A 12,566-nucleotide genomic window follows, 5' to 3' on the forward strand; every position below is an offset into this window, starting at 1 on the left:
GGGCGGCTCGCTAAGCGGATCACGGCGCCCGCAGCAGGAAGCGCCAGTTCCCCTCCCGCCCGGCGCTGTCAGAGCGGCCGAGCGGGGCGCGGCTCTTCCCCTCCCATCACACCCGCGGGGAGCCGCCCACGTGCCGGGGAGGGGCTCCCCGAACAGCCCCCGCTGCGGGGCCAGCGCCGGGCATCCCCGGGAGGGGCTGGGGCAGCGCCCGGGCAGCAGGCTAGGTCCCCCAGCCCAGTAAGGCGCCCCCTGCCCGTGCGCCCCGGCCGCGCCCTCGGCCTCTCCCCGTGCGCCCTGGGCGCGCCCCGTGCGCCCCCGGCCTCTCCCCGTGCGCCCTGGGCGCGCCCCGTGCGCCCCCGGCCTCTCCCCGTGCGCCCTGGGCGCGCCCCGTGCGCCCCCGGCCTCTCCCCGTGCGCCCTGCGCCTCCCCGTGCGCCCCCGGCCTCTGCCCGTGCGCCCTGCGCCTCCCCACGCGCCCCGCCCGGGCGCCCCGCGCTCACCAGCAGCAGCGAGCTGCGCACCGCCTCCGAGACGCTCTGCCGGAGCTCGGCCGCCGTGCCCGGCTTGCTGAGCCGCTTGGTGAATTTCCGCACCTCGGCCATGGTGCGCGGCTCGGCCCCGCAGGCTCCCCCCAGCCCTGCGCTCCCGCCGCCGGCCCCGCCCCGGCACGGGCGGGGTCACGAGGGAGGCGGGGAGGGGGCGAGCTCCGCAGCCGGGCAGGAGACGCCCCCTTGCCCCGACCCGGGGGGGCGGGCGCCCCGGGCGGAGATGCTGGCGGAGCGGCTGGGGCCGGTGCCAGCCCCTTGTTCCTGGTCCTGTCCCGTCTCCGGAGCAGCGGGGATGCTGCGCGGCCCAGCCCCAGCTCGCTCCTCCCCTGCGCCTGGCCGGGCCTTTGTCCCTCCCTGGGGCGGGCTGGGCTTCCCGGCCCCAGCCGCTCGGAGCAGGGGCGCCGGGAGGGGGAGGAGGAGAGCGGGCTCCTGTGCTCAAGAGCCTCCCCGGCCTGCCTCTAGGGCACCTGCCGTGGGGCTGTACCCCTGGGAGTCCCGGGCCCCCTCGAATGTTGCCCATCCCTGTGCGGAATAAATGTTACGTGCGCAGGCTGCAGCCTTGCTAATCAGCCGGGTGGCAGGGAACCCTGGTCCCAAAACGGGGGGGGGGGGGGCTAAGCCCGGCTAGCCCCTCCCCCACGGGGCAGCTCTCCCCATTCAGCCGCAAGGGGTCCTTAGGAGATTCCTGGGGCAGGCCCCCGGGGGTAGGAGCAGGACATCTGCTCACAGCCCTGCTGGTGCAACCCGGCTCACACATGGTGGGGGGGAGGCTGGGTTTGATTTCCTGCTAAGGGGGGAAAGTACCAGAGTCACACCGAGCCTGGCAGCAGCTGCCCTATGGAAACAGCCCCCACTTTCCCCCATGCTTCTGGGCTACCTCCAGCGCTGCCCTTCGGCACGGGGTCATACAAGGTCACACTGAGCCCCAGGCTGCTTTAGAGGAAGGGCCAGGGACCTAATTCTGGCCGGATCAATAACCAGACCAAACCACCCGCTTCTTGCCCAACCCGGCCAGCTGCCAGAGAGTCACTAGACTGAGCCAACCAGACAATGCCCCAGAGTCTGCTGCATATTCCAGACGGCTGTTCGGCTCCACACCAAGGCTACGTCTACACCGGCATGATTTTCCGGAAATAGTTATAAGTATTTCCGGAAAAAGCGCGTCTACATTGGCAGGATGCTTTTCTGGAAAAGCACTTTTTCCGGAAAAACGTCCGTGGCCAATGTAGACGCGCTTTTCCACAAAAAAGTCCTGATCGTCATTTTCGCTATCGGGGCTTTTTTGCGGAAAAGAAATCTGTGCTGTCTACACTGGCCCTTTTCCGGAACAGTTTTCCGGAAAAGGACTTTTGCCCGAATGGGAGCAGCATAGTTTTTCCAGAAAAGCACTGATGATTTTACAGTAGATCGTTAGTGCTTTTCCGGAAATTCAAGGGGCCAGTGTAGACAGCTGGCAAGTTATTCCAGAAAAGCGGCTGATTTTCCGGAATAAGTGGCCAGTGTAGACACAGCCCAAGCGTTTCCATCAGCCCCTCACTGCAGCTACTGAATTAGGATGAGTCGCAGGGGGTAGCTGTGTTACCCTTACTCCCTTCTTTCCATATGCCCGTGAGTCAGTCTCTCTCTCTCTATATCCCTACCTGTGATTCCCACTCCATGCATCTGATGAAGTGTTTCTTACCGACAAAAATTTGTGCTCAAATAAATCTGTAGGGGACACAGCCAGCCCACTTGATTAGCCTCATGAACATGGGTCCTACAATTGACAGGTATTTCTGCTGCTGTTGGATCTCTTGGTTTTATTATCTCCACTCCAATTCATCTGAGGAAATGGGTTTTGCTCATGCTTCTGGATATTTTGGTGAGTCTCTAAGGTGCCACAGGACTCCTCACTGGTTTTAAATCAGGATGGTGATGGAACGCAGCTGTGGGAACGCAGGTTCCCGGGCCACAGGGAACAGTGAATGAACACGCTGTTATAGAGCTGTCTCATCAGATGCCACCAGCTTGCTCAACTCACCCCATCTGAGCCCTGGTAGAACTCTCTAAAGTGCTGCACTTGCTTATTACATTCAGCCATTGGCTCCAAAAGCTGCTTCCAGTGACAGAGCTGGTTGGCAGTGAAACCACCGGCCTAGAGCAGAGCAACGTGTGTCGTGTAACCACAATGCTTTGGGAATATGGGCTATTGTCCAGTTTGGTTGGTAGGCCACACAAAAAAGTAGGGGAAAGACTCCTTGTGAGCGCCCTGCAATACTGTGCTGCTCCCCATTGTTCTAGGTTTGTGTATTGTGTTACGCAGAGGTGACAGTAAGCGGGGACACGCTGGTGCGCAGCTCTGGCAAGAGCCGGCTGAGCAGCAGCAAAAGCCAGCAGGGAGCTATTTAAAGAGCTAGCAGGGACCCAGGCTGTAATAGAACAGAACTGGTTAGAAATTAGGACTGGCACCTCAGGTGTTGTGGGTTGTGATTGTAAAAGTGTAATTGATCCCCGGAGAAGGATTGGGCTGGTGGCATGTCTTAAACATTTGTATTTTTTTACCAAGCTGGGTTGATTTTAATATTTATAGTTTGTTGTGTTGTGGCCTAGAGCTAAGACTCTACGTATCTGTAATTAGTGAAAGCATATAAATATCCACACTAAATAGTGGCTTTGCTATAATTGCACTGTAAGAGCTCACATGATTGATGCAATACTGTTATTTAAACAACTCAAGAGGACTTTCTCTGGTACTGGATTCAGATAACCAGCCCCTCGAGGTTCTAGGGAGTTATTTAGATTAACTGTAGAGGTCAAAAGTGCAGCCAGTATGTTTAAAATTATTTCAATCAGTACTTGTGATTTTTCAAGCACAGCTGCCCATTCCCTTTCGGCTTTGAAGCGGTTTGTTACGTCATAGTTAAAGTTGCTGTTCTGGGCCTGGAGCCTCTGGGAGGCGTGTCGAGGCAGGCGGCTGTTTGCTGATTCTCCAAGAGATGGCACGTGCAGCTCAGGCACACAGGGAGGTAGTTCGGTGGCCTGTTGGCAGAGGCGGAAGTTACTCACCTGAAGCAGTAACTGACCAGGGCTGATTGTTCATGTGGCGTCTTGGCTGATGCCGGTGGTGCTGCCGTAGATCTCTCCGGCACTGCCTGTGCCATGCAGGAGTTTGGCTTGTGTTTGCCCCCAGACTGCCTACCTCCCCCGCTGCAAAGGGTGCCGGGGATTCCTGGAGCATCGGAGGAACTCGCTCTCGGCATGGCCGGGCCCCTGGGACGCCTTGCTTGTCAACGGGTCTCTGCTGAGCTGGTTCCCCTCCTGGCTTTCTTGGAGGAGCGAGAACTTCTCGTTCTCAACGCCAACGTGGCCGGAGAGTCCCTGGCGAAGGGCTCTGCTCTGGGGCGAGAAGCTGACGGAAGCGGCTTCCCCTTGCGACCGCGTCACTCTCTCCAGACTGGCTGTAGCCGTGACGTTACTGCAGGGAGCGCACTTTTGGGATCCTCGCAACTCACCCATGCAACAGACGCAGGCTGAGTGGCCGCCAGGGATCGGCCTCGCCTCCTTGCACAAGGCTGAGTGGTGCGCCAGGCGTTTATTTTAAAACGGAACAAACAAAAGAGGTCGTTTTACTTAAAGGGGAACAAAAAGATGCGGCCCATCGAAACGGTGAAAACCTGGTGCGAGTTACGTCGGGCTCTTTTTCCTAGGTGGTTTTGGACACAGCTGCGGAGGCTCCTTGTAAGGCTGAGGCCAGTTGAGGGGGAAGCGAGGCGGCCGAGTTGTGCGGCCACAGGTCCAGCCACCAGCAAGACGGCTCCGGAGCACACGTGGGGTTGTCGGACGCTACCCCAACAATCTGACCCATGGCACCGGGCTGCCCTCACCTGCGGAGCAGGGCACCGAGTGGGCCGCACCTCTCCAAGGAGAAATGGCCTTTGCTTTTTAACCTCCTCAGATGTAGAAATTATTGAGGGGGGGATGGCGAACGTCTGTCTGGCAAATCTTCAGCATTGAAAATTCTTCCAGCAGCAAACGCACCGACTCCTTGGCAAAAATTGAATGGGTGCTTAGCACCCAGCTTCCCGCCTCCTGCCCCACAGTGCCCTGCAATCAGCTGTTCAGTGGCATGCAGGAGACCGTGGAGCGGAGCAGGACTGGGGTGCACTGGAGGGAGGGGGCAGAACTGGGGGGGATGAGGCAGGGCCTTGGGGAAAGGAGGTCAGGCATGGAGCTGGGCAGGGGTGGCCCCTTAGGGCTCATGTTTAACAAATACCAGGATGGCTCCCGCCTGGAGTGGGGCTGCCGGGCGCCAGAGTCTGTACCTGGCCTGCCCACGTGCTTCCTGGAGGACCCCCAACACCCCTCCCCCCCAACTGCCAGATGAGTTTATTCCTGAAAAATCCCTGAAACTACCAACTCTACAGCCCAGCACCTATTTGGGGAGCAGCTGCCTGGCGCGAGCAAGGTCCTACCCGCACAATTGTCGTCACAGCAGATCCCAGCACAAATGGAGAAGTTACATTTTGGTGAGGAACGGGATGGGCTGCAAGTCTCAGTAGCAGCAGGGGTGCAAGCTAAGGCCATGCAGAAGCCCCAAGTTGTGTGTAACAAATCTAAAACTCCTTCCCTGCCTAGCAAGCAATCTAACCCTTGGCTCCAGTAATATGAAGCCTGGCAAAGCAGCTTCATTAGAGTCCGGGCACTGAGCGCCATCTGCTGGAAACAAGGATTGTATCTCCAGGATTCTCTGTCCCTACCGCTGGTTACCAGCTGTATAAAACAAATTAGCTAGTCCCACCAGCTCGTGGAAGGAGTCTCTGTGTTCGAGCAAACCTAATCAGTGCATAATTTTTTACAAAGCTTCGTGAAACTTGCCAAATAATTTAGTTATTCAACCTTCTGCAGTAATGTTAGATGGTCAAATATCTCACTGTGCTGTTTCTTGAAGTTTCTCTACTAAATTATGCTCAGATTCCCACCACCTTATACAGAGCATCAGTGTTCACAAAATACACCTTCTAAAGCTTGAGCACACAAGCTACTAGTAATTTTGTCTGGCTCTGAACCCCACCTCTGAATCTCATTTAAAGAGATGCTCAAGAGACACACCATCAGTCTGTTTTCCTTCTGCAAGGCACACACATCAAAAGACACATGAATAGCCCTTTGGTGCCTCCAGCCTATGGATCCAATTTCACATGGGTCTTTCCCTGTATTTAATAGATTGCTGCTTAGATACACAAATGCCAAATTAAAATGTGTTTAGTGTACGAGGCGGTCAACTGGAAATTGTCTGTTAGTGCTTTGTTCATTGCTAGATACTGCAAAAGGAGCCAAATAATTGAAGATGGCTGTAACCAGTGATTTTTATGAAGGAGTATTGAATACTTTAGTGAATCGGAGCACGCCAAACTTAAATGTCTTCAGCAGCTGAAGAAAAAAATGTTTTATTCATCAAATTCCAAAGGAGAGGGGAGGTTTTCACTACAACCCAAACACGTGAAAATCCTCCAGGTCTTTAAGGAAAGATGGGAGACTTACAGGGTTAGGTGTGAGGTGGCTTGTGCACAACAGCTCTGGCTCTCAGGCGTGAGAATAAGTAACTTGTAAGGAATCAATTCCTCGCTTCTTGCTCACTGGTGGGATTGTACATGCAAAGGTCAGCGATTGTACTGATGACTTGTACTTGCAAGAAGCCAGTTCACCTCAGCTGCTGGACTGTGGTAGACTGAAAATTTATTTCCCCTAAATTGCAGCATGTGTTTTTTTTTTTAAACCAATTATAGGAAATGAAGTTCTCTAAGTAGATGTTTAAAAATAAAGTTAGCTACAGTTTCAGGTAGGAGCTGTTCAACAGAGCTGGTTGGGAATTTTCTGATTAATGGGTTTTTTGGTCAAAAATGAGGATTTGTCTAAACAAACTGGTGGTGAGAAAAGGTCAGTTCTCAAGTGTCCTGATTAAAATATTTCAAAACATTTTAAAAATGAAACTGGCATGTTGAGACTCTTTCAAAACATGGTTGTGTTTTGAAATGTTAATTAACATGTACAAATACGGTTGCATTTAAAAAACTATCAAAATGGCAACAAGCTGATTTTTCATTTGACCCAATCTGATTTTTTTGGGGGGGGGGGGGGGGGGGGGGGTTTCCAGCATGTGAATGTTTTCAGGATACTGGTTTTCCCCTCTGATTCAGGACAAGAACAGTTTTCAAAATGTCAAAAACTCTTGCAGGACAAGAATTTGTTTCCTGCTCAGTCTAGTCTTTGAGCAATCCTGACACACGGACTGAAGTAGCACCTCGCCCTTGTTTCACTTACCTGTAAGGACTACAGTCAGCCTTTGACTAGACGGGGTTTTGCTTGCAGCTCAGCGGAAGGTACATGAATGAGCTCCCCCACATGGACCATTCCTCCCCTGGGGTCCAATAAAGCCACTTGAATTAGAACCTGCAGCAACGTAGCAAGGACAGGCTCCCTAAGAGACCTTGTTGATGGTGCCTTCTTATTCCTAGGGTGATCACAGCTAAGTAACACGCTGATGGCGCACAGCACAACAGCGAGAAGCGAGACAGCGGATTTTTGGTATTCATGTACAGGTTGGACCTCTCTAGACCGGCATCCTCGGGACCTGACCAGTGCTGAGTGAGAGAATTTGCCGAATCACAGGAGGTCGATATGGTCTAGTGGCATTACCAACACTGCCGCTGCTTACTGGGCTCTGAGAAGCCATTTAGGGGGTAAATTGGAGCTAAACAGCAGCACAGAACAGAGCCAGAACTGGTGGCTGGAAACAAACTTTATGGGACCACAGGAAACGTAGCCACAAACATAGTAAGTGGACATCCGGCGAACTGAAATCCTGCCGGCCCATGGGTGTGGCGAAATCAGAGTGCGCTGGATTAGAGGGGTTCAACCCATACTGCCAAAACACACAAGCTATGAAAACAATCTTCTGGAATCAGATGCTTTGTCTGTTCTAACATTAAAGCGCAGTCGTGGTAGCACTCAAGTGGAAGTGTGGCCACAGCAGGAGCACAGAGAGAGAGTTCTCCCCGTGCGCTATGTAAACCACCTCCAGCAGGGGCGTTCCTACCAGCGCTGGGAGCCCGTTTACACTGGCGCTTTGCAGCTTTACAATTTCACACCCGAGCCAGAAAGTTGTAGGACAGTCAAGTGGCACGTAGACTTAGCCTATGCGGTGACAGATTCACAAAATCCAGGATCTAGCTCCAGGAAGCAAACTGGTCTAGTATAAGACAGTGGCTACGTCTAGACTGTCATGATTTTCCGCAAATGCTTTTAAAGGAAAAGTTTTTCCATTAAAAGCATTTGCGGAAAAGAGAGTCTAGATTGGCAGGGACGCTTTTCCGCAAAAGTACTTTTTGCAGAAAAGCGTCCGTGCCAATCTAGACGCAGTTTTGCGCAAGAAAGCCCCGATCGCCATTTTCACCATTGGGGCTTTTTTGTGCACAACAGTTCTTAGTTGTCTACACTGGCCCTCTTGTGCAAAAACATTTCTGGAAAAGGGCTTTTGCCCAAACGGGAACGTCACAGCATTTGCGCAAGAAGCACTGATTTCGGACAGTAGAACGTCAGTGCTTTTGCGCAAAATCAAGCGGCCAGTGTAGACAGCTGGCAAGTTTTTGCGCAAAAGCAGCCGCTTTTGTGGAAAAACTTGCCAGTCTAGACGCAGCCAGTGTGTATTCACCCTCTTCATTTCATCACAAGCCGTGCTTTTCTTCATGTTCTTCAGGTTTCTACTCCAATGAGTGAGACACTGCAGTGGCAAAGAACAGAATACATAAACCTACTAAGAACATCCGAACTGCAGGTGGTTGTCAGCTGCTCTACATTACCCAAGGCAGGCCTATCCCAAGTGACAGGGTCTTGAAGGTGAACCAGATATTCCATAGCACAACTCCCATATTAGCATTTACTAATCGAGTGTCACAGGCAGGGATTTCTTTACTCTGGTTCTTTTCAACTATCCGTTTTCTTGCTTACGACACTTCCTCCGATATTAACTCCACTCCCACTGGGATCACACTCATCTCACAGCCCCAGCAGCGGCAAAGCAGAAATAAGAAATCAGAGCAACGAAAGTTTGCCTAACTTTGCTTTTCTTCATGGCTTTCCCATTTCTTTCCCTATGCTGCTACAAACGTCAAGACTTCATGCATTTCTCAGAAGAGATTTGCATGTGTAGTATCATGCAGTAATGCCAGCATCTCCACCTAATTAATACCCACTCCCAGTCCCCTACTGCTTCTTTCAAGAAAACTGAAATTATTTTAAAATCAGGTAAGGAAAACCAACAGGGACAGTGAAGTGGTCAAGAGAACAACAGTATGGGGGGGGGGGAGAGAGAGGAGGAAAAAACCCACACCAAACAAACACTGATCTGAGAAAAAAACAATTAGAGCAAAGAAGCAAACATAAAAAACATCTGAACATGAATGATATTTTCCAAGTATCTGTGACAATTTTTAATGATACATCCTTGTTCTCTGAAACAATTTTAACCATCAATAACGTTTCAAGGATTATATTGCCCAGAAAGTTATTTCATTGGTCCATTATATGAATATTTACAAAGGCTTTCAAATCAGTAGCTCTCAACAACTAGACAACTGAAACCTTGTTTAAACTGCAATGCTTAAAAAAAATATGTAAACAGTTTATTTTACATTGTTGTAAAATATAAGAATTGGTTCTAATGCAGCTTAATTTATTTTTAGGTGAGCATAGCACGGTGCTCGTGAATAAGGAATGAGAGAATTCTTTATATAGAAATATTGTGCTCCAGTGTGCAAAATATATATATATACACATATATAGAAAGGAATCGAAATCCACAATTAAAAGACAACAAAAATTTTCACATGTCCTGAAAGTTGACAAATTTATAAAAACATTTAACACATGGTTGCTGACCCATCAGAAACTTGCATAACTTAGATATTCTGAACCATAACGACCACAAATTCAAAATAGATTACCTCCCTTAGAAATGGAACTTTGTGCAAAGAGATTGCATTTTCTTTTCAAGCTAGACCATTTAACATTTTTTTAATTTATTTTCCCCTCTCCCAGCAAGTGGCATAAGCACCACTAAATAAATTAACTCTTGATATATGTTCAATTTAGTACATGTAACCCAAAAGGCACACACATGTGTGAATATATTAACATGTTGTCATGCAGAAATCTGTGCATGTTCACAATTATGTAGCAAAGTAATGGTAGTTAGAAAACAGAGCCTATTTGTTTGGCTAAGTTAGTCTTACACATTCCCGTCTATTCTACAAGCCCGGCTGTTAACAGAGTGAGACTGCTTCCCAAGAGGGCTGATGAGTAGCTTTAAAATAATGATTTAAAACTAAATCAGCCTGTGATGCTATTACATTAGATACTTTGCTTCGGTCCATGTCCTCTATGGAATTTTACTTGCAGGGTACAAAGAGTTAAGATACATTTTTCTTTTTGTTGCTGAAGACTTTGATTGCTCCAGTGAAGTCAGCAGATAAAAGTACTTCTGTGTGGTCTGTCTTCAAAGCACCTTAGGGAAGAGAAAGTATTTAGTTGATTTAAAAGAGAAGTGCTTCTTGAAAGAAAGCTCCCAGTGCAGTTTTCAGCTGAAGAGCAGGTACAACAGACTGTGCCCTCTCCATAAGCCCCATTTGTTAGTCAGCAGTTGCCTCTTATTTGCCAAGATCATAGGCTGCCTTTGGGTTTTGTATAGCACCTATAGAATCACAGAACACTAGAGCTGGAAGGGACCTCGAGAGGTCAAATCCAAACCCTGCCCTCACGGCAGGACCAAGCACCTTCTAGACCATCCCTGACAGGTGTGTGTGTTTAACCTGCTCTTAAATATCTCCAGGGATGGAGATTCCACAACCTCCCTGGGCAATTTATTCCAGTGTTTCACCACCCTGACAGTTAGAAAATTTTTCCTAATGTCCAACCTAAACCTCCCTTGCTGCAGTTTAAGCCCATTGCTGCTTGTTCTATCCTCAGAGGCCAAGGAAAACAATTTCCCCCCTCCTCCTTGTGACACCCTTTTAGATACCTGAAAACCGTAATCATGTCCCCTCTCAGTCTTCTCTTTTCCAAACAAAACAAGCCCAATTCTTTCAGCCTTGCCTCATAGCTCATGTTCTCTAGACCTTTCATCATTCTTGTTGCTCTTCTCTGGACCCTCTCCAATTTCTCCACATCTTTCTTAAAATGTGGTGCCCAGTATTGGACACAATACTCCAACTGAGGCCTAACCAGCGCAGAGCAGAGCGGAAGAATGACTTCTCGTGTCTTGCTCACAACACTCCTGTTCACGCAGCCCAGAATCAGATTTGGTTTTTTTGCAACAGCGTCACACTGCTGACTCATATTTAGCTTGTGGTCCGCTCCTGGATCCCTTTCTGCCGTACTCCTTCCTAGACAGTCACTTCCCATTCTGTGTGTGAGAAACTGATTGTTTCTTTCTAAGTGGAGCACTTTGCATTTGTCTTTATTAAAAACTTCATCCTGTTTACCTCAGACCATTTCTCTATTGTGTCCAGATAGTTTTGAATTTTGACCATATCTTCTAAAGCACGTGCAACCCCTCCCAGCTTGGTATCATCTGCAAACTTAATAAGCGTCCTCTCTATGCCAATATCTAAATCACTGATGATGATATTGAACAGAACTGGTCCCAGAACCAGACCCCTGTGAAACCCACTTGTTATGCCCTTCTATCACCAAATGGGTCGCACTGGCCTCAGTCCGAATGGAAAAACACATCTCTGTAATGGGACCGGATGCCAGTGAGCTATTCCCAATGAGAACCGTGGGCTGCCTTTCATTTGCACATTTCCAAACTTGCCACAGAGTAACAGTTGGGTATTTTTAGATCTATTAAAGCACCTCATTCAAAAGTGCTTGTGCCAAGGGATGAACTACAATCTTCCTCAAGAGCATTCAGACGAGACATTTATATACTACGGATCAATTCATGCCCCTGATCTTCTCCATTGGTATCAAACACAGGTGGGCTTCAGCAACCTACCAGAAGGTATAGTGTCTGCTGCTTCAGGATCATCTCCCTTGCTTTCAGATTCTTGTTTTTCAGAGGTTTCCAATGATACCATCAAACTGGGATTGGGGGCAAAGATTGCTGATGTGACAACCGCATTGTGCGCTAAATTAAGAGGGAAAAATACAGTTTGAGATTAATTCATTTAAAGGAACATCAATAAATTACAGCATATGTATAAATATAGTAAAAAACCTCAAGAGCCAAGGTGCTACAGTAACTTGATGTAGGCTGGGCTAAGTCAACACCTGCATTTTCTGGAAATTCTGGAGGTAGGCAGGAAGTATTATTGCCATCTTAAAAATTGGAGGAAAGTAAATGTCACTACGGGTGCATGTTGTGAGACACTATATGAGTAAGTGCTCAGACAAGAAAAAACACACACACACACGAGAAACTCCACTTTAGCTCCGTGGAGGAGGGTGGGGGGGGGGGGGTGTTTTGCTGTTCTTATTTTCTCTATACTGATGCCATGGTTTCTTATTTTAAGGAGAGGAAAGTTGCAAAGTTTAAGCAATTCATTGTGTTTTCTCAGTCAAATTACTATTTTCATCCATTAGAACCCCCTGGAAATTTTAAACAAATAAGACACCAAGCAACATACTCTTCAATATGGACTACCCTAGAGCTCTACAACTTAGCTGGAAAGTTCTGCTGACCTGCGTAAATATTATAATTATTATTATAAATTATTATAGCTTCTAGAAGCCTAGGCCCACATCCTGACTGAAGCTGCATTAACCCATAAGGATTATTTGAAAACTAACTCGATCTTTAATCATCCCTCTTCTGCAGGCTGTTTGACTAAGCACAACTGAATGATCGCCTCTGCTCTTCCAGTGACGTTCCGTTACGAGCAAAGCTCAAGTTTACAGATTACATCTTGCTTCTATTAACGCAACGCATGTTACATTAGCTTAATGAATCTGCATGACCTTCCTTACAGTTTTAAATTGTTGC

The 12,566-nt window shown here is 49.0% G+C and overlaps 2 protein-coding genes across 5 annotated transcripts in view; both read right to left on the reverse strand.

Annotated features, from left to right (window-relative positions):
- DOCK11 (dedicator of cytokinesis 11) overlaps positions 1-795 on the reverse strand; it is a 126,725-nt gene extending 125,930 nt beyond the window's left edge. Inside the window, exon 1 of one of the 2 annotated variants that reach the window (XM_075941156.1) lies at positions 500-795. In XM_075941156.1, the coding sequence (XP_075797271.1) occupies positions 500-601 (102 nt within the window). In that variant the 5' untranslated portion in view covers positions 602-795. The remainder of the gene's footprint in view (positions 1-499) is intronic. The other variant, XM_075941158.1, reaches the window with a different exon arrangement.
- An 8,191-nt stretch (positions 796-8,986) lies between these two features.
- Positions 8,987-12,566, reverse strand: part of WDR44 (WD repeat domain 44) — a 51,477-nt gene continuing 47,897 nt past the window's right edge. For all 3 annotated transcript variants that reach the window (XM_075941166.1, XM_075941164.1, XM_075941165.1), the window contains exons 19-20: positions 11,580-11,711; positions 8,987-10,088 (exon numbers count right to left, since the gene is read on the reverse strand). In XM_075941166.1, coding sequence (XP_075797281.1) covers positions 9,994-10,088; positions 11,580-11,711 — 227 coding nt within the window. In that variant the 3' untranslated portion in view covers positions 8,987-9,993. The remainder of the gene's footprint in view (positions 10,089-11,579; positions 11,712-12,566) is intronic.

Source organism: Pelodiscus sinensis, chromosome 13 (assembly GCF_049634645.1).
Source record: "Pelodiscus sinensis isolate JC-2024 chromosome 13, ASM4963464v1, whole genome shotgun sequence".
Taxonomy (NCBI): Eukaryota; Metazoa; Chordata; order Testudines; family Trionychidae; genus Pelodiscus; species Pelodiscus sinensis.